Source organism: Sceloporus undulatus, chromosome 2 (genome assembly GCF_019175285.1).
Source record: "Sceloporus undulatus isolate JIND9_A2432 ecotype Alabama chromosome 2, SceUnd_v1.1, whole genome shotgun sequence".
Lineage (NCBI taxonomy): Eukaryota > Metazoa > Chordata > Lepidosauria > Squamata > Phrynosomatidae > Sceloporus > Sceloporus undulatus.
Window position 1 is genome coordinate 321118750 of NC_056523.1, and position 22819 is coordinate 321141568.

At 40.7% G+C, this 22819-nt stretch overlaps 1 protein-coding gene across 5 annotated transcripts in view; it reads left to right on the top strand.

Moving 5' to 3' along the window:
* Positions 1-22819, top strand: part of SMAD2 (SMAD family member 2) — a 68717-nt gene that overhangs the window by 31620 nt on the left and 14278 nt on the right. For 3 of the 5 annotated variants that reach the window (XM_042450063.1, XM_042450064.1, XM_042450065.1), the window contains exons 3-4: positions 19917-20006; positions 21068-21261. In XM_042450063.1, the coding sequence (XP_042305997.1) occupies positions 19917-20006; positions 21068-21261 (284 nt within the window). The remainder of the gene's footprint in view (positions 1-19916; positions 20007-21067; positions 21262-22819) is intronic. The other 2 variants (XM_042450066.1, XM_042450067.1) reach the window with 1 other exon arrangement.

Consider the following 22819-nt stretch of genomic DNA (forward strand, 5'->3'; position numbering starts at 1 on the left):
TTATTATTATTATTATTATTATTATTATTATTATTATTATTATTATTATTATAAAAGACATATTTATGGTAATACCTAAATTCTTTCAAAATTCTTCAAGTAGCTTGGTCTTGAGCCTTATCATGTTTTATTGATCATAATCAGCACTTTCAGTTGTGCTTGAAAAACACTTGTGCTTGAAAAAACAGTGGAGGTGGTCCAGCAAGGGAATTGTGTGTTTTCTGTAGCAAGCCCTGGTTAACAATATGGCTGTGCCAGGTGACATTTCTGAATACTCTTCAAAAGCAGCCTGATGTTGAATGTATTCTAGTAATCCAGACGAGATGTAACTAAGACATGTATCACCATGGCCAAGTCAGATATCCCAAGGAACAGGTCTGATTGGCACACTTGTTTTAACCATGCAAATGCACTCATGGACATTGCAGAAACCCAAGCACCCATGTTCAGGGCTTAGCACAGGAGTACATTATAACTGCAAACCTACATCTTCAGGAGAAGTCTAACACTGTCCAGCGCAGGCTGAATCCCTATTCTCTGATTTACCTTTTGACTGACCAGAAGCAACTCTGCTTTTTGTGCACAGTTTGTTGACTCTAGTCTGTTACTGCTGATGAGCACTCGTTTAGAACTGAAACAGTTTCCTTGGATGGAGGTGGAAAGGAGACATGGAGATAGGTGTCATTAGTATCTTGATGACACCAAACCCTAAACTTTTGGACAGCCTCTTCCAGTGGTTTCAAGTATATATTGAATTGTATGAGGGTCAAAACAGAACCTTGCGTGACCTCACAGGCCAGTGACAAAGAGTTGGAACAGAAGTCTTCCACTACCATCTTCTAAGTTTGCCACTACAATCTGAAGCCAGATTAAAATGGTTCCAGCTCCAGATAATTAATCTCATTAAGGAATCCATGTAGTTGGGTGGCCACCATCTTATCTAGGTCCATGCAGTGGGAGGTCAACACATGCTCCAGTACCTTGGCCAGAAATGCAGTGTTGGAGACTGGTTGGTAATTATTGTATCCAGTTGTTCATAGTCAGAAATGTAATAGTGTCTCGTTGGTTTCATCTGCCACTGAGAAATGTGAAAACAAATCCATGTTTGTGGTTTGTTTGACATTACATTTTAGCCAGGATTTCTGGCTTTTTGCTGTCCTAATAAGCAAGAACACTAAGCCAAAATAAATTCTGGCCAATTATTCTAGCTTATTAAGCAACAGCAAGCCAGGGTGTAAATGGCGTACTAAAAGGAACACAGATTGAGGATTTCTTGTTTGTTTTGAAGTTCCCTACTGGGCAGGATCAGCCAAGAAAATGATTGGGCAACAAATACCAACAGGCTTGTTAATTCCAAGAATCCAAAATTTTGAACCAGTGCATGAAATCACAAGCAGCATAAGTGCAACAGGACAAAAAAAATGTACACAGAAATTTAAAATATTAAATTTAAAACTGAGAGCCGCAAACTAGATGAGTGAGTTAACAGCAAGTCACAGAGAGAAAATTGATTTTAAGTCCCTCTTTGCTGGTGATAAAACTGACAATGCCACCAGCCACTTTTTAACAATAAAACCCACTCTGTAGTTGGTTATGAAGTATAAGCTTTAAACCTAATAAAGCTAAATGGTAACAATTCAAAGAGCTGTTGGTATTTGTTTGATTTTACCAAATGCTCTTATACACACACATATCAAGAGCTCTTGTAGAGACATGGTACACATATATTTTGACAAAAAGTGGATTAATTAACTCAGTTGCAAAAGATTGTAAGGAGGTAACAGCTTTATTGTATCATAAAATGTCTATAGGAAGAATAAAATATCTCTAGCAGTGGAGACTTGTCTTGAGACAGAGAAAGAGAAGTTTGAGTTAGAGTGGTGGCTTGCCAAGTAAGGGAGTAGAGTAGGCATAGAGAAATGGTGAGAGGCAGGTCTAGGGAGGCCAGAGTGTATAATTCAGGTAATTTCTAGAACAGGCTGAAAAAAAGTCAAAGCAGGTATACATTTTGGGCAGCAGGGGGAGAAAGGACAAGATAAATGACTACTTTTATTGCCATCTTGTAGACAGTTACTGGTTAGATGCTACCATAGCCTTTTTATTCCTTTGATTACAAATTCAAAGTAGTTTTGTCTTAGCTGTTTAGATAATAGGATGAAAAGGAAGTCAAGGGCTTTTATAAGAAAGAAGAGCAATGGAATCTAGCTAAGTGTGGGTATGTCGTTGTGTCTCGCCCAAGACCATGAAAGACTTAAATGCCCTCAATTTCCAGAATGTCCACCCCTAGAAAACTAAGCTGCTAGACATAGCAATTAAAAGCTGTGAGTAGCTACAAGACTGTGGTTGTATATCCAGAATGGGAGGGCTGTTAGTGTTACAGCTAGAAAAAATGAGATTTCAGTGTAAGTAGTTTATGTCACATATGAAAGATGGCTGGAAAAATATTACATTGTTTATTACATTTCCTGATTTATGCTGAGTGGCTATCTTTAAGTGACCCCTGGGATAGAAAAAAGATCTTTTCATAGATATCAGTGGAGAAAGCCAATGTTTTTGCATGTCTGGAAGTGATCCAGATTTGTTTATCCTGTGCTCAAGACTAAAGTAGTTAGACCCCTGCAATTTGTATGGCAGCATTTGTTATAGTGCCTTATTTGTTCCTCATACTAATCAATGTTTAAGTCGTCCTGTGATTAATACAGCCAGAATTGTACCACATGCACAGGGTAGACCTCAAGGTTCACAGAAGCTCAAAACCATTGTTTGGGGAGTGGGAGAGATACCAAACTATGAATTAAGAACATAGTGGCAAGAAATCTTGAATGGGAGGTGAGAACAGAATAGAATGGCTGTAGAGGAAGGGGAGAGCGAGAGAGATACCAATCTATGAAAAGCTGAAAGAGTCTCTCTCTTTTTTTTATCAGTTCCTGATTCACAAAGAGATGCTATTGTAAAATGTTCTCTGAAATAGAAGCAAGAGGTGTCTGTAGATATCAAAGGAGAAGTCAAGATTTTAAGGTAGATGAAATTGAGCATGAGTGTGGCTATTTCATTTGGCCTCGCCAGACAGCCCCTATGGAGGCCAAGGAAAACAGCACATAGGTTAGTAATGCTCATTGAGTGTTGCGTGCTTTCAGGTCATTTCTGACTTAGGGAGACCCTAAGGTGAACCTATCATTGGGTGTTTCTTGGCAAAATTTATTCAGAGAGAAGTTTCCTGTTGCCTTCCTCTGTGGCTGAGGAAGTGTGACTCACCCAAGGTCATCCAGTGGCTTTCCATGGCTGAGCAGAGATTCAAACCCTGGTCTTTCTTAGTCCAGAACTATACTGGCTCTCTGGAGAGTGGGTAGAGGGAGGAATTAAATGGTCTCGATGAACTGGAATCATGAGATATGTTCTGTGCATTGTTGCAAGGTCCCATGCTATTATGGTGCACACATCATTTGTATGTATATTCAATATTGTTGTGGAGGATGTGCGTTTTTGTGTTTGCACATGGTGACCCTATTTATTTCATAGGATTTTTTAAAGCAAGGAATAGTCGGAGATGGTTTTGTTAATTCTTTTCTTTGACAGCCTACAGAACCTGGTAGGCTCCTTAGGTTCTGCAAAATGAAATATTTCATGTTGGCATTAAGCATTCTTAATGGGTGTTCTCCCCCCACCTAATGCAGGAAAGGTCGATCCCTTTTTAATAGGGTCTTTGACAGTACTGTGAGATACCTTTACGTAAAGGTTCAAGAAAACCTTTGGCTTTCTTTCTATAAAGCACATGTGGAGAAAACGTGATTCTCCAGTGTTGGTCTGAACTCCTGTGATTCCTCTCCATTGTCAATGTTGGCTAGGGCTGTTCAGAATTTCAGTCCAATATTGGGAGGGAAATAGTTTCTCCGTTGTGGCTGTAAAGAATAAGAAGCAGGAAGAGGAATAAAGGTGGGTTACAGACCGCCCGTTTGGGGCGGCCTGCACCCGCCCCTTTCCCCGGTGTATCGGGGCCGCCGCTGCCAGACCGGCAGCCTCTGAGGCCCTGATCCGCCGCTTTGCAGGCTGCGGGGAAGCGGCAAAAGACCGCTTCCCCGCAGCCTGGAAAGGGGTGTCCTTGGTGCTTCAAGCCCCAAGGACACCCCGCGGCGGCGAGGAGGAGGAGAAAGGGCTTCTTGGCCCCTTTCTCCCTTGCGTCGCTGGGCGCAGCCATCTGAAGGCTGCGCCCAGCGACGCAAAGCAGGAAGGAGCTCCGAAACGGAGCTCCTTCCGGGGTCGCGCAAAGGGCGCACTATGCGCCGCGGTGCAGCCTCAATACGTCACAACCGCGCTGCCTCGTTTGGAGGCGGCGCGGTCGTGACATATTGATGGTGGCGGCCATTTTGTGCACGCAGAGTGCGTACTAGGGTTAGGGGGGTTGCGGAAGCACTGCCCCTTCCTAACCCTAGTACGCGCTTGTCGCATACTTATATTGCGGTCTATAACCTGCCAAAATTACAGTTCTCATGGTATATGGCAGTAGGCTTGTATGCGATCTGTATTGCAATCACTTTAACATATTCAGAAATGGCATAGATCAAAAGCAGGAGGACTGGACAACAATATGGCAGATGTTCCTCTATCTAAATGAAAAGTAAAATGTATACATGTCTTGAAATGTATAATCCTCTTCTGGCAACTCTCTCTCTGTGGAGATCTAAAAGGTTCAGAGGATTCCCTGGAAACAGATAAGAAGACTTCAGAAGAAATTGGACCCCAGGATATTTTGAATTTTGGATCATGGCCTGATCCGTTCCATCTGTTTTTAATGTTTGCTGCCCTTTCTTAATGTACAACGTGGTATGCACTAAATAAGGCTGTGGTTAGCATTTACATTTCTTACCATACAGAGGCTGCTTGAAAAATTGGCATAAGAATTTAAAATTATAAGGAATTATAAGCCTGTTTTGTGGATTTTTGAACATCTTTCAAAATAAAAAGGTGGGGTATATATTATTGATAAAACAAAGTATGATGCCATAGAGGGTGTAACTCAGTATTAAATCACATGTATTGTATGCAGATGGTTCTACATTCAGTCCTCATCATCTCCAGGTGGGGCTAGGAAAGCATCCTGAAAACTTAAAGAGTTCATATAGGTCAATGTCAGCAGTATTCCCTAAATATCTCTATGACCTCACTCAATATAAAGCAACTTCCAGTGTTCCTGTAAGATGCAAGAATTTTCTGTTTTAGGACAAATCTTGCCCTAAGAGGCTTTTTAAGGAGTAGATGGCAGGCTTGTTGCAGCAGCAGTGATAGTCAGAAACATGGTTTTGTTTTAATAGCCAGAATTGAACCATTACCATTCCTAAATGAGTTTGTCCCTAACTTAGGGATGCAGAATAGTAACCCCCAACTCTGAATTTAAGAAAATCAGTATTAGTCTGTGGGGATGGTATCTTCTTGCAGTCTAAAAAGAATAATTTAACACATGAGAGTGATCTTGCTTATTTAAAAGGACTTGGCACAATCCCCAAAGGCCATGCTGTAGAGCAAACTGGATATAGTCTTTGGACCATATGTTTGACATCTCCATGCTTGAGATCTTAGTCTAATTCCTTTGCAAGCAGGCAACTCAAACATAAAAGTCAATAATAAAGCTGCAGGCTAATATGCATTTTTCCATGAAGTTTTTCTGTATTGCCTTCCTCCTTGTTTATTGCTCCTGTTAACACTCTGGAATCATGTTGCAACTATAGTTGAGAGTGTTAATCTTGTTTTTTATGTTATTTGCTTCTTTTAAAAAATAACACATTAATGAAAGACAGAAGATGACTGCATGACCCATCTCCAAAGAACCACTCAGTTTTATCTAAACCATGGCTTTGAGACTTGGACTACAAAGCCATGTGTTGCTCAGTGAATAATTTGCAATCTACCTATCTGCTGTGAAGGTTTAAACTGTTGACTGAAAAAGTAGGTCTTCTTCCAAGGTTGTAATTCACTGTTTGTGCTTTAAAAAGTAATACTTGAATGGAAACCTCCATTTGTAATTTTTGGCCCCATGCTAAGGGACAGAAATAGTAGATTTTAAAAGTCTCTAAATTATGTAAAGTTAAGTGTGTGTGTGTTAGATTATATTTACAGTATTAACAATACAGATTCCACCAAACTGAATTCTGGACAAATTGCTTGAGCTTGTCACCTGGCTCTAACCTGATTAAAATATCTTTGGTTTCTTATCTGAAAGAGATAATCTGGATTTGTGTCTGAACATGTTTTCAGTCCTAGCCCAGTTCTAACAGTCATTGTTCAGTATAATAATTGTTTGCTTTCCACTCACTTGAGAGCATGGCAAAGGGTATGTTTGTTGTGCTGATGTCTGTTTAAATTTTAATTCTATTAATTGGTGAATGTTATAATTACAACTTAATCTCATTCTCAAAATTAGGTTTTGCACTTGGCCCTCCACATTTGCAGACTTGATACTCATGATTTTGATTATTTGTGAGGTCAAAACTGAGTGCACACACACTCCTCCTCCCTCCCTCCCAGGCTTTTCCCCTAAGGGAAACCCAAACAGACGAGGGGCAGGATCTCCTCAAAATCCATTATTAATTTCTCATTTTCCATCTCTTCTTCAGAGTAGAATTCCCTCTATTTCATTTGGTATATACAATTGAAAGTGTGGGAAGAAGAAGTGATTGTGGGCCACCACTGCAGAGTGCAGTCCCTCAGATTGCTGTAGTATCTGCTTGCATGTTTTCTCATAGCACTGAGGAGTTGGGGGAAGGAGGTTCCTTGGGTCACATTACTGCCAATTCTTTACCTTTCTCCTGCCACACCATAAAATCTGGCTACAGCAATTCCTTGACATTACGAAGTAAAATTGAACCACATACAATATTGGTGAAAGGGAGTTGAAGAATTAATAAGTAATTGCCACGATTGGAGAGGTACTTTTAAAAGGAAACAACAATTATACTTGCAGCCAAATTTAGTCCACCAGGAAGATGTTTTCTATTCTAGGTCAGTGGTTCTCAAATCTTGGGTGCTGTACAGACTGCCCAAAGGGGCAGCCTGCAGCAACCCCTTTTAGGGCCAGATCGAGGTAGTGGCAATTGCATGCCGCAACCCTGATCTCACCTTTCCGTGGTGCAAAAGGGAGCCGCAAAAGGCGTCTGCTTTCTATGCTGCGGAAAGGGCACCATAGCCGCCAGTGCCATGGCTTTTTGGCACTCCTTTGGCGCTCTGTCATCTGGACACAGCGCCAGAGGAGTGCCATGATGCCGTCCATATGATGTAGTGTGTGGCATCACACTGACCTGAGGGCGGCATTGGGGCGTGCATTGTGTAGATGCCACACCCCCACTCCACCCCCAAGCCAGCCAAAGATACTAGTTGGTACACCCTCTTAGTCCTCCAAATGGTTTGGGCTTTAGCTCCCATAATTCCTGATCGTTGGGCAAGTTGGCTGGGGCTTTTGGGAGATGAAATCCAAAACAAATGGAGAACTAAAGGTTGAGAACTACGGTTCTAGGTGTTATTTTTTTGTTTGTTTGTTTCAAGAAAGTACTGAAAAGGAAAATGTTACTGAGTTTGGGATAAAACATCTTTATTGACTGATGGGCTCTGTTTTGCCCGATGAAGTGTGTGCAGATGTAGACCCTACCTCTTCAAAGGCTGGAGATAATTTGGAGCCTTATGGAATGAATTGCCAAAGCACTTGAAAACATTTTGGCAGTTGGATCAAGAGATACATGATGATATTGGTTATTGGAACACATCAGCTAAAATAATAACAGCCAACTCATTGCTAGCAATCTCATTTGCCTTTATAATATTTTATTTTAAACACTTAATATCATGGCCTTCAAATCTCCATGACACGTTCTGATGCAAAAAACATGCTTTCATTTTTAGGTGATAGAGGCATTTTGTAATAGGCCTTATGGTGCAAGAAGCATGCTTACGTTTATCACTGTTTTAACAAATTTTATTAAATCTGCAAACTATGAATTGGCACCATTTTAGTCTGTCACAAGTTTTAATAAGTTTATTAATATGACTACTTGACTGATTTAACCTAGTAGGAGTTGTCATACAATTGTAGATTCTGACTGCTGTACTAATCACTTGAATGTTCAGTTCACACATATGGTATAGAGAGTAATATCTTTGTATAAGGTAACATATTGAGGGAAAATATTTACATATCTACTAGTATCTGAACAAAATGATTGTTCTTAATGTTGGAAAAGGCAAAAACACATTACAGGATCGGTAATTGAGAACAGAGACTAAGTGTAGAGCTTCTTCGGACTCTAAATGGCAAGCTTTCTAAATAATTACATAGGTAGGGATATCAACAACTGCTTCAAGTTAGACTGTTGCCATTACCATTGTTCTTTGATTGAATCTACTTGCAAATAAGCATTTACTGAAAATATAGCAAAGGACTTCAGGGTCCAGCCAGTAGTAAAAGAAACTTTCAGGATGACAGTTTTATCTGTTATTAGTACATTTTGATAAAGAGGCTTGAGCTAGCTTTACTGTTTTAAACACCACAAAGAAATTGGTGTTTAAAATGATCTTTTGTAAAAGATCATCCTGTAATTTTATTGCTCGCAGCTGAATTAACTAATTTCATTGCAGACTCAATCCAGAGCTGCATGAATGGAATTCCTGTTCTTTTCTTCACTCTCTGTACCCCCAGAGCTGGAGGATCCCTCAAGGAGGAGGAATAATAATTCATTGCAAGAAACATGAATTTGGATGCAATCCAAAATGCTTTTTAGTACTAGTAGCATGGAAGGCCTCAGATTTTAGAATTTAGCTGCCCAATACTCAAGAGATCCTTCCATGGTTGTGCATAAAAATCAATCTCTCCTAAAAAGGATTCAAGAGGCTGCATTATGTATGGAGAAACCTCGTATTCTTCAACCTGAAAGCTCTGGGCTAGAAGAACCAATCTGAGAAACACTCACTTCTAGTCAGCTAGCTTCCTTTACTCCAGGCTTTCTGTTTGGTTCTTTCTCTGTCTACTATTTTATTAGAATTCCAGTAGTCTACCAATGTGTTTTAAATTTACAAAGCAGACCACACAAAGATGAAATGTGTTCGTCTTGAAGTACCAAAGGACTCTTTGTTTTGAGGCTAAGATACAAAATGGATGTGGCAATTCTGTTCCTCTCTGTTTTAGTTTGGTGAGAAATCTAGATCTACAAATATCTCCTATTGATGTTTTACTGTAGGGGTAGGGAAAGTGCACCAGGGCCTCTCGGCACCCTCCTTATGTTGCTTAGAGGACATGGAGAGCAATTTGTAACATTCTTGCCCCCATTCCAGCCATTTTAGACTCTCTTAAAACAAAAAATGATTTGGAATTTGACTTCCAATTCACTTTTTAAAAAGGTCTGTTCTGGGACTGAAGTGGCCCAGGGAACCAAATATTTAGCAAGATCTGTCATACCCTTTAAAATTTCTTTTAAAATTTAAAATAGAAGGACACAGTTGAATGGGGCTTCATGGCCCATGGAGGGCAGTGTGGCTGCCTAAACAATGGTAGTTGCCCACCTCTGTACATATAACACTTGAGACTAGAGTGCTTAATCTTCCCCTTCAAGATTTAAACAGTTGTGTCTGTTTCAGATGAGTGTATCACTACATGATATTATACGCAGTAGAAGAACAGCCATGTGTGAATTCATGGAGTGACAGTGAGGAGTTTTACTCTAGAGAGCAAGGCCAAAATGAAAGTAAAGAGTTCCAAACGAGATTGAGGACCTGGCCTTTGTAAACTGAGCTTAAAAGCCTCTAGACCAGGCTTTCTCAACCAGAGTACACTGGAACTGTGGTGTTCTACAAGAGATTGCTAGAGGTTGCATAAGAGGTCATGACTGAAAAACCCGTGTGTGTGTGTGTGTGTGTGTGTGTGTGCATGCGCGTGCGTGTGTTATAATTTTTATGCAGGGATTCCCTGAGACCTGAACATTATTTCAAGGCTTCCCTAGGGTGAAAAGGTTGAGAGAGAAGTCTCTAGATTATAATAACATGACATGGCTTCTTATTATCACTGTGGAAGCTGCTGACTTCTGATTTGCTGAGTAGGAGTGAAATTATATTTTTCATACTTGGATAAACTAGTTAGAATGTTTGTGCATGTGATAACAGTCAGCCCTCCATATCCATGGATTTTTTTCTCCACGGATTCAGGCGTCGGTGGTTTGGAAATATTTTAAAAATATAAATTCTAAAAAGGAAACCTTGATTTGGCCATTTTATACAGGGGACACCATCTTACTGTGCCATTGTATTTAATGGTGCTTGAGCATCCATGGATTTTGGTATCCACAGAGTGATGGGGTGGAGGTGGTCCTGGAATCAAATTGCAGCGGATATCAAGGGACCATTGTATAATGTAAACTCAAAAGTGGTCACAACATTCAGTATCTGCCTGAAGGAAGAAGTGTGATAGAATAATGTCATGGAATATTTTTTCCTGTTGATCAAAGGAGGCTAGGGCAGGTGCTAACAAGTGAGTAAATCTGCCATTGAAATGGCAAGTGGTTTTTCTTTGCACTCCATTAAATCATCAGTTACCTATGTCCTAGGTCTGCTGTGTTCTTATACTGCTGTTAAGTATTCCATTCTAAGTTGCAGTGGCAGCATGATGGCAGTGAGGAGAAAAAAGCTGCGTGGTTACTGTTAAGAAAGGAAGCCCAGTTCTTTGTGATGGTCATCTGGGGGAGGGGGAAAGCTGCCTGTTCAAAGTAGCTGTTTTGTCAAATGCCAGTCTAAGGAGAGGAGGTCCCTGGAATTAAAAGTTAGACACTGACAATGGTGGCTTGCAAAATTCCATATCCCATGGAAATTTTGAAAACCCAGTGTGCTTTTTACTTCAAGGCCACCCCCTCCCCAATGCTGACACTGAAGAAATAGACTGCTTGGAGTCCTCAGCCTTCTTTTCCAGACAATGAAGAATCTGCCTTCCTTCCTTTCTGGTTCTGTCTAACCTAGATAAAATTGTAACAGAAGTTACATAAGTGTAGTGCATCAATTGGATTCCAGTTCTTATCTCACTAACTAATGCAGATCATTACTGCTTGTCAAACTGTGCTTCATAGCATCTCTTGTCTTCACAGATTGTATTGGCTATACTGACCTTTCACCTCTACAGATGTCTAGAGAAATCAGTGGTGAAGTAATACTTGCTTGGTGATAGCGGCTGCATCCACACTTCAAGAGCAGTGAAGTTTAAAAGTAGTCTCCATTTTATGCAAGCTCTTGAATAAACTGCTCCTTCTAATAAGTTTTTGTATATTTTGGTTGGTACAATTGAAAATAGATGGGAGCTTATCCTTTTCTTTCAATTGAGAGAATTGCCCTCCTGCAGCTTCCTCCTCCTCCTTGTGATGCTTACATTGCTATCCCTCTAAAAGTGAATCTGGGTGAATTTAATACGTTTTACCCAGAGATATTTTGGACTTTGGTTCTGATTATGCCTCAGTATCATTTTGCACCAAAATCACTTACTTTCTCTATGCACATTTTGTTCATATAATCTGACCATAGACCTCTTTCCCCAGATGCCTCAACCCCATAGCTGAATATGCAGTTTTCAAGTACAGTTGAGCCTCAGTATCCATGGATTCTTGATCCACAGATTCAACCATCTATGGCTTGAAAATATTTAACAAATATAAATTCAAAAACAAAACCTTGGTTTTGCCATTTTAGAGAAGAGATACAATTTTACTAAGCCACTGTATTTAATGGGACTTGAGCGCTCACAGATTTTGGTATCCATAGAGGGTCCAGGAACCAAACCTCAACAGATACCAAGGGCCCAATGTATATTATCCTTTACCTAAAGTATCTAATAATTTATTTACTACTTTAATACTTAAACTTTTGTAGACAGCATTGTATTCTGTTTCCCATAAAAGTTGTATGGCTGTAGAGAATAGTATTCATGGTTGGGGTCAAGAAGCCTCCCTTGTTGATACAGAGTATACCAAAGCTTTTGGAGAGTAGCCTCTTAAAATAAGTCATGGGCAGCCTGACATGGATGGAGATGCTCCCACAGCTGTTTGAGTCCCAAGCCATTTAGGGTATTAACACTGTGCAACCACCATCTTTTATTGTGCTCAAAATTGAATAAAGGCAATGCAGCTTCTTCAGAACGGTGCAGTATGATTCTCCTGGCTATACCAGTTACAGTTCTGGCTGTCATATTGGGCACTATCTGACATTTCTGTTAAAGGAACACTGTAACATATTACAGTTAATCCAGTCAGGAAGCTACAGAACTTGAACCAGTACTGCCAGAGTATGCTTACACAGGAATGATTATTGGCGGTGAACCAACTGAGGCTTTTAAAAAGTCCTCCAGGCACTGAGGCTGTCTGAATTTCAAGTGGCAGTCCTGGATCAAGGTGTAATTGCTGTGCAATACACCTATTTGAAGTTCAATGCAGTCCCACCTAAAACAGACCAGGAACAAGAGCCACTGACAGTTTATTGTCATTCATCCAGTCCATTACTGACAATCAGAAAACACTTCAGCATCTGCATATCCTTACCTAATACAGATTACAAACAGAGAGAGAGAGAGAATAGGGTGTCATCAGTGTTTTCATATTCCCATGTATCAGTTTCATGAAATGTTAAAAAGTGTAGGGCAGGGGTAGGCAACCTTTTTGAGCCGGGGGCCAGGTTGCTGTCCCTCAGACAACTGGGGGGCCGAAGCCAAAAAATAAATAATTAAACAATTTTAAAAAAATTTAAATACATAAATAAACCGGGACAAATGTAGGACAAAATTTTCAAATGGTGGATCCTTTTTTTTTAAAAAAGTAGAGGACACGTGAAAAAATTTGCTGATTTTTTAAAAAATGTTAATATAAATGCATGTTTCTGAGGCTTCTATAGACAATTGACCCTGCGCGCGAGAGGCCAAAGGCCCCAGCAGCAATCGGCGGCAGGACCGGGCTGGGGCTGGTCCCAAGGCCTCGCCGGGCCACATCCGGCCCGCGGGCCGCAGGTTGCCTACCCCTGGTGTAGGGGATAAGATAGAGCTTTGCCTTAGCTCAAATGCCACAGAATTGAGCAAAACTCCCCTGATACTGATATCTGAAACTGACCCTGAAGGTGGGAGCAGAATCACATATCACTATGCTGCTAATATGAGACCCACAGAATCAGTCCAATAAGATACCATAGTGAAAACCACTGAGAAAACAAAGAATATCCAACTGTATTGCACTCGGCATGTCTCTTTCCTAAAGGAAGGTTATCTGTCAGGGTGACTACAGCCAGTTTGCTACAAAACCCTGGCCTGGATAATGTGCTTCCTCCAAAAGCATCTGGAATTGTGCTGCCGCTACTCACTACATTATCTTGCTTAAAAAGGACAGATGAGTAACTAGATAAATCTGTCATTTATATTCCTCAAAAGATGCTGTGTCACAGATTATGTATAGTTTTCTCTCTCAATGTTTACCTTTGTCAGGTAACCCCCCCCCCTCGGGGCAATAGTTATTTATTTTATTTATAGCTTGCCTTTCTTCCAGTGTGGTTAACAGCATAGATTGAACAAAATACAGTCAGACCTCCATATTTGTGTAGAATCTGTTCCAGACCTCCCCAATACAAAAATCCACGCATGCTCAAGCCCCATTCATTTTAATGGTGGCACAGTGCACCCACACCCACTAGCGCAGTCATATGCACACACCACCATTAACAAGAATGGGGGTTTGCCATCAACGGGGGGGGGGTGTTTAAATCTATGGGTGGCAAGTCTGACATAAGGAAGGTGGACTGTAACAAAAGGTATTGATTATAGTAAAGTTTTTTTAAAAAAAAACAAATTATGGTACTAGCACATCACTAATTTAAAACAGTGTAACAACATTGAAAAACATTCTTCTCTTCTTGGCTTTACTTCGCAAATGAAGATTCAGGAAGGACTCATCCATGCTTTCTACAAGCGCATTCATGATGTTGGATGTATCCTTCGAGCCTGTGTAATGGATTTTTCTGGCGGAGCACAGCGTGCACAGAACTGGCCTCACCCTTTAAACCAGAGGTTTGACTGCTGAGGCCTTGACAAGCATGGACAGTGGCAGCGAGGTCCTTGGGTCGTAGGTTTGATTAGAGTTTCCTTCTCTTAGATGGTTGACCTTACAGGGTTAGATGAGCACCATCTACCCGGGTTTGGGATTAGTTTTCCTTCTCCTAGGATGGTTGCCATAAGGCTAGAGAGCCCATCCTGCCCTTTGGTGCTCTTGGTCAGACTCTTCGGTTGTGACCTGTCTGGCATGGGAGGCCCTACCGGTGGCTATTATACCACCGCCAGCATAGCTCACAACTTCATTAGGGTATGCAAGCCTCTCCCCCACACAGTCAGGGCATAGCTGGAGGGGAATAGGAGGCCAGAAGATGACAGTTAAAGAGGGAGGAGCCTCTTCCTTTAGGCTAGCCCTGGTGGAGCTGGGTCTGCCTGATCACTCCCTCTCGGGCCAGAAGATGACAGTTAAGGAGGGAGGAGCCTATTCCTTCAGGCTAGCCCTAATGGATCTGTGTCTGCCTGATCACTCCCTCTCAGGCCGATAGATGACAGTTAAGGAGGGAGGAGCCTCTTCCTTCAGGCTATCCCTGGTGGAGCTGCGCCTGCCTGATCACTACCTCTCAGACCTGAAGAAGAAAAACATAATGCATGAGGATAAAAGTATGGTGTGCATGCCCAAACCACACTAAAGCCCTTTCTGCACAACCGGCCCATTGCCAAAATGCTGTTTAAATAAAAAGGTCTTTGCCTCATGGTGGGCTGGCTAGGTGGCCATCCTGACCTAGTTTTAGGCAAGTGTCTTGACAGTGGGCATTGACTCTTTTGAGGCATATCTTCCAGCCCTCTGAACTGATGTTTCTGTATGACCTGTCTTACCTGAGCACCAGTCCAGTTAATGACATGAGAGTTTCTAGTGTTTGAGTCAGGTTCTGGTGTTGATTTTCTTTCCAGTAAGCTCCAACAGATAACCACATCCTACACAGATTTTCTCAGTATCTGTATGTATGGGTCTCTCATGCAGCACTATCTTCACAATAGGAACTGATAGACTGATCCCTTTGAATGATCACAGTTACTGTCTCAGTAGAGAATTGGTTTATCAATGACTGAATTGTACTTGCACTCTTCATGCATGTTAGTTTCTAGCTTTCATCTTGTCACTTTATTTGCAAAATCCTTTCAGCAGAAGCATCAGTGTAGCTATCTTACTACTAGGTGCCATACAGACACAAAATATGTGTAATCTCAATTTATACACTGCTACACTGCTTAACCATATCAGTGCTTTCACAGGGCAACTATCTGCTTTTTCAGAGAAAGTGAGGAAGCAGTCACTCCTACCATAACAGTTCAACACATTGAATCCTTTTATTTATTTATTTTAATACAGACATAACAAAGCAACTGATGGTAAAATGCCTTTTTACAACTGCCCAGATCCTTCTTCCTTCTCATCCTCTAGCTGGCTGGAAACGTGTCTGCAGCAAACAAAGCAATAAAGCTTGAGCTGGAAAAGAAGGAAATCCTACTCTAACTGATCCTACTGTAACTGTGTGCCCCTGCTTACAACTGGCAAGCTAAACAGCAGGTTCCTCCAGCATTCTTTACTGAGCATGCACACACATCAGTATAGAAGGAAAAGGGAAAACAGATAAGCCTGTCGTACAAGTTCTCTCCTAGAAGATTCAAAATGTTTTTAATTACACAAGGCTTACCTGACTGAGTTATTTAGTTTCACATGTGCATATTGTTTGTTTTGAATAAAAAGTTGCTGAAATATGTTAAATTCTTCTCTTTGTGGTACAGGAACCCATCCCTCTTCTTTCCATATTATTTCCTTCCTCTGGTATCAAATTTTCTGTCATAGAAATAATGTCCTGGAACACATTTACTTTGTTAACTGAGGTATACCTGTACAGTTCATTAATTTCTTACCTTTCTGCAGGATGAATCAGAAATGAATTCACAAATATCTGCCATTTCAGCAGTGCAGTCTGGGAACACTGTGAAGAATGCTTTTATATCCACATGTCCAAATGTTTCTTAGCAGAGCCTCCCTACTAAAACCTCCCATGGTCCATAGATATCTTTCTTGGGATTGGTATAGGACTCTGTAGACTTTGTTGAAATACATTATTTTAATTTTATTTTTTACTGAAATACATTATTGTATTCAAAATTGCCTTTTGAAAGTTTGGCATTTTTCAGGCATTTGCCACAAACAGGCCTATTTTTGACAGTACAGATGGCCCTCCTTATCCATGGATTTTTTTATCCACAGATTCAAGCATCCACGGCTTCAAAATATTCCAAAAAAGTATAAATTCCAAATAGCAAACCTTGATTTTCCATTTTATGTAAGGGACACCATTTTAATATGCCATTGTATTTAACAGGACTTGAGCATTCACAGATTTTATTATTCATGGGAGGGGTGGTGGTCCTGGAACCAAATCCCAGAGGATAACAAGGGTCCACTGTAATTTCTTTGGCCCACAGTGTTTTTAAGCTTAGGGTTCTGTCGGCAGGATCCAAACCAAATTTTGTCTATCCAGATGTAGTTATATTATCCTGGGATGCATTATTATTCTCAAGATTTTTTTAAAAAAAACCCTTTTGGGAGAAGAATAGTACACCACAGACGTATTATTACCCTAGAGTGATTTTGAGAGCTGTGTATGTAGGACCATCAAGATATATTTCTGATACATAAAATACTTGTTTCATTCTTTTTCACTCTTCCCCAAGTTTTCAGAGCAATTTTGGCAAGAGGGATTAAAGCCTATAGTTCACTTTTAAAATGAAATTGATGGCTTAACCCTCCCATCCCACTGCAAGTCTTTGGAACAAGGGCCTTGTTGGCTGGTAACTGGAGCATCTTTTTGGAAATGGGTGCCTTCCTTTGTGAGGCATAACTTCGAGACTATTGCCTTGGCCAATATCTCTTTAAGACAAAGAGTGCTCCAACAGATGGCTTGCTAGTGAAATGATGTTATTCTTGTCAGATGGAAGAATGTGATATATGTCCTATCCATAGGATATTCTCCACTAAAAGAGTAAGAAATACTGCTAGTTACTAGGATATATTCATTTTCTGGAGAGGAAGGGAAAGGAGAAGAGTCATCAGTTGTATGGTCCTTCCCTTGTGCTGTTGGATGGAGAAGTTTTTAGGTTATTTGTTCTTCACCATTCATTGGGAGTTCTGTGCTTGTTCTGTATACTGTTTGGACTCCTTTTCTTCAGCTATGACTTGAGACTGGTTTGCTCTGAGCTGCTTTCCCTCAGTAGGAGGCACTGTGGACAAATCTGATTAGTTTATCCTGCTTATCAGGCTAAATAGGAGCCATCCATCCATATGAAGTCCTCCTTCTGTTATGGAAAGTGAATGAATCATTGACAATACCAGAGTTTCTTTGAAACACAGACAACAAGCTATTTTCAAGGTTTCCTCAGAATGAGTTGACATACAGACTTTCTCACCCTGCCATGTATATAAGATTACATACTTAAGTCTGTACAAGTTTCTCAAAACACTGTCTTGCAGAAGATGTCCTTCCTTTTATGAATCAGTATGTCTTAATTCTATGTCCCTGTATCAAATAGCTTACGAGAGACACTCAGCAACTATTTTGAAAACATGAACATTTGGGCTAAGTTGTGGTTTTGGCAAAGAGCTTGTGTTACTTCAATTTTAAATTCTCAACTAATAGATCAGCATCAGAATAACAGAACATAATGACTTCTGGTATCTGAAGGTCCTGTGTTTTCTAAATGCAATGGGGAGAAGGTGGGTAGACTTTCTGTAAGCTGTTACTGACTTAATAGGAAATGGTGGTCAACCTTAACAGGTACTAATTTTGAAAACCTTCCGTTTGTAGAGGCTGCAACTAGTGCCAAACATGAAGCAATGTTTTAAATATTCGAGCTTCTTCCAAAGGGAGAAATGGTTTTTCAGCCTTGAAGCTACTCAAGAGACTGTTGTGGTCTGAGTTTAAGACTTCCCAGAAAGTAAATTTAATGAAATGCAGAATATTAATTCAATGCAGAAATAAAATGGAATGGCTTCCTTTTACTTCCAGGGGTTTTCCTAAAAGTCTGTAAGAGTGTAGATGAGCAGAGTGAGCAATTGGGAAGCCATTTATAGCTCCAAAGTTTAGTACTTTGCAGAAGTCTGTTATCATTTGGTGAGCTGAAGACTTTTTTGAAAAGACAGTTTCTCACTGCTGTTCTGGTTCACACACAAGGGTAAGCTGTAGCATAGGGATTGGCTACAAGACCTTTACTTCTAGCCTATATCAATATTTCCCAAACTTTGGTCATCCAGGTGTTTTGGCCTTTAATTCCCAGAAACCTAGCCATTTGGGCCAACAATTAGGAATTCTGGGATTGGATTCCAAAATATCAGGAGGATTGAAATTTGGTAAATGCTATATGTAGAGGAATTCCCCCCCCCCCCTTTTTGGCTCTTGTGTCTTGCCATCTTGCTTTAGTTTCAAAGCAACTTTGTGGTGGGGAGATTGGGGACCTGTTGCCTGTTAGCTCTGTGGGGATACAAACTAGTGACAGGTAGCCTTGTCACTAGTTCCTGGAGCAAAGGTGCTTGAAAAGTAATAAGCATCACTGGGCTACTATTATATACACATGCATTTCAGTTAATATTCTCTCTGGATGTACTGTATTTGCAAAGCTAATTTGAAAACAGCAGGACAAAAAGGATCTGATGACCAGCTGTTTGTCACCTGCTGGACTGAGGAAATTCAAGACAAATAGTGTTCACTTTCTGCCACTAAACTTGTAAATAGCTTGGCTGTATTGGTTCATAATATTTATATGGAAAAACTGAAATTGATTGTTAGTGCCAGTGGGTGAGGCAACACAAAATGGATTAAACTCCAGCTTTCATCAGATCACTGGTTGGTAAGTACTGGCAGGTTTGAATGCTATTGGAGGTCTTTGCAAAGAAATTACAAAGATGTGTTGATCTCAGGGCGCTTTCCACATGCATCCAGTTGTTGCTTAATTGTCCAATGATTCACCCAGCTAGCTGAAAAGCTGAAGCTCAGCAGCCACCTCATGAGTACAAAACACACAAATATATGATGAATGATACTGTCCTATGAAGGTTGCAATGTAGGTTTTCTGCCACTGATATGGATTAGATATGCTTTAATGATGTTGTCAGATTGATGGCATTGGATGCTGAGTCTTCCATCAGATAGTTGTCTGTTGTTGGCAGCTTAAAGGAAAGTATTTAAGTTACTAGATAGCATTTCTTGTAACCTAAACAGAGATGCTTGACTTCTGTTGGATTTCAGTCATTTTTTCCATACTTGTCAACAGCAGACCTGGAAGTATCCTTTCTCTCATGTGGGATTGAACACAATAGAGGTTGTAAGAAAGGCTTCCCAGTGATAGAGAAGACAAAGTTTGTCTATTTGTGCTAGTAATAGATCTACATCCCTTGTGGTTACTGAATGTTGTTCTAACAATTTGTTGATGTGTAATGGCTTTAATCTGTGACTTTCTGCATGCTTGCAAAGATATTCCCTGAAGCTAGATACTATTGTGTTCTGCCAGCTTGAGGAGGTTTTGCCTGTTTTAAGGTATATTACAAATATGCCGATTGCTTAAATCCAGCAGACTTATTCACCTTTTTGCAAACATCATTTTACCTTGAATCACATGTTCCATTTTATTGGCCTCCTTCATATAGAAAATATAGCATTTGATACTTGTATTTTTCAAAAAGCAATATCTTCTATGTGAAAGGAAGTTTTCTGTACATTTCCCCCATGTCTTTACATCATGGTAGTTTGAATAACCATGCTTCCATATTCACATCAACTTTTTTGTTTTTGTTTTTTCAATTTATACACAGCACTTGCTCTGAAATTTGGGGACTGAGTACACCAAATACGATAGATCAGTGGGATACAACAGGCCTATACAGCTTCTCTGAACAAACCAGGTGAATATTCTGCCCTGTGTCTCGTTGTAGAGATCTTGTGGGTGGGTTTGGCTTTCGAGGGTCTGTCTTAGCAGAAATGCTTCTAGTGAGCAAAGTGTTTTAAAACTAATTTTGCCTTAAGTATTCTCTGCCAATGTCTCGACCAGTGACATTCTATCTTTGGAAAAACCTTCTCTCCACATTAGTGCTGTAAATAAGGGGAATTGTGGGGGGGGGGGGGGAGGGGGGGGAGATGCAGCCCACTTGGTCTGGTATTTGTTTAACAGGATTTGACTACATTAAATCTCTCTTTTCAAGTGTGTGTTTATAAGAGTTTGCACACTGTTTTTACTGGTTTATTTTTTCAGAATAGCTGGTTTAGATATGTGATTTCAAAGAGTTAGAAAAACAACTTCTCTAAGGTTTTGATGTTTTTTTCCCATGTCACCCTTTACTTGCATTGTGTACCGATGCCTTGTCTTTTCCATTCCATGAGTCACAAACCCATCTGCATTTGTGTAGATCTAGGCAGTCTATCTTAAAACTAGCAAAACTTTTCAACTGGTAGCAGCCAGGGGCACAAGAATGCAAACTGATCATGATACCACAAGCAAGCATGATGATGCGTGTCTGATGCAGGCTTCATGTTGTAAGCTGGTGTGAATTGCGTGGTTATCTGACTGCTGTAACCTTATGTGCAGTCTTGTATGACAGATGTTCTTAAAACAATAACATTATCTCTTTTAGTGTAGAGTTAGTATTAATGGTGAGCAAACTTAGATGTTATGTTCTGTTTGGTTCGATCTTCAGTGGTCTAATGTACCATGTCACACAGGGACTCTTTCATTCAAGTGCAAGTAACAGTAGTATATGCTTTAATGATAATACTATCTCTTCTTATTTGGGAAGAAGATAAATGATACTTCTCCCTTTCTCTCTCATATTGTTGTTGTTGTTGTTATTATTATTATTATTGGGGTGGAGGGAGGCTTCTATAAACAAAGTGGGTCTGGTGATCTCAGCTTATGTCGTTGTACCTGTAAACCTCTCTGACTATCTTGGAATATTTTTCCTTCCCTTAGGTCTCTTGATGGCCGTCTGCAAGTATCTCACCGCAAAGGATTACCACATGTTATTTACTGCCGTTTGTGGCGCTGGCCTGACCTTCACAGTCATCATGAACTTAAGGCAATTGAAAACTGTGAATATGCATTTAATCTTAAAAAGGATGAAGTATGTGTAAATCCCTACCATTATCAGAGAGTGGAGACTCCAGGTAGGAAGAAATTGCTGTAGATATAAAGGCACAGCCTGTACATACTGGGCTTTTTCTTACTTTGTTACAGAATTGAAGTAAAAGGGGTCCAGGTTTATTCTTTTACTTTCCAAGAGCTTGAGTTGGAATTAATCCAAATTTTAATTTTAACATTGATGTTGAAATACATTATTTTAATTTTATTTGTAATGAAATACATTATTATAACTGTTTGGCACTTCCCGGTATAGTTTGGAAACAAAAAGCTTTGCAAATACTCAAATTGGAGCACTTACTTGTTTCTGGATTCACTGTTGATATTTAGGCCTGTAGAGGTCAGTACTGTCAGATAAATTAAGCAGATATATAGCCAGGTATTATCTGATACACAATATGCATGTTTGAATTTTCTCTCCTTTTGTCTTACTGCTAAGACATGCTCACCCTGTCCCTGGTGTTTTGGCAAAGGGGTTGTAGCTATAACACTTTATAGAACTCTTCCACCAGAACTCCTAAAGGGAGAGTGGGAGTAGGGGGGATGAGGAAAAGCATATGTTCCTTTCCATCCCCTGTAGCACCTAGCTGTCATAGTTTGTGCACCCAAGCCCCCCTTCCAAAAATGGTATTTGCGTGATATGTTTTTATCTTGTCATCAGTAAAACGGTAGTGTACAGAGTGTACATATTTTATTCTTGCCAATCCAATTTTATCCTCACTGCCATCTGGGAGGAAGGTTATACTAGAAGATGAGCCGCTCCATATCTGAGTGGGACTTTGAACTTGAGTCTCCCTTGTCCAAGTCTGCAATTAAGTGCATTTAAATTGTGGACTAGGATCAGTGGCGTCCCACACCGAGGTGTCATCTGGTGTGGGGCTTTGGGGAGGAGCCAAAAGTGTATGTGTCCAGCTCCCTGTCCTGTGTGGCTTTACTCAGAAGGACAGAGGAGTATGCCAGGCCTTCTCCCTCTCTGTCATGCATGGCATGGGGTGGGGGCAGTGTCCTGCAGCCTCTAACTCCCTGTCCCGCATGGCTTTACTTGGAACTTAAACCAGACAGGATGGGGATGGTGCGCTGGGCTCTCTCATTCTCTGTCCCGCATGGCTTTACTTGGAACTTAAGCCACACAGGTCAGGGATGGGGTGGTGCTCTGGGCCCTCTCCCTCCCTGTCCCATGTGGCTTTACTTGGAAATTAAGCCACCCGGGGCCCTCTCCCTCCCTGCCCCCATGTGGCTTTACTCGGAAGTTAAGCCACGTGGGGCGGGATGGGGGGGGTGCACCGGGCCCTTTGCTTGATGCACACAGTGGCGCATGTCAGGGAGGTGGAGGTCACCCACTGGGTATCACCACCCCTTGTGGAGTGTCATCCGGTGCGGACTGCACACACCTAGTGACACCACTGACTAAGATCAAAGAAAGCTGGGTTCTGATCTCAGTCCTAGAGATTACTTGGTCTTGTGCAGAGACATCTAGTTGAAACCTACCTGTCATCAAGGTTCTCTTGAAAATGAAGGAAATTTGTGTGTGCTGACTAGTCTGAACTCCTTGGAAAAAGGGGGAAAACAAACGTGATGACCTCT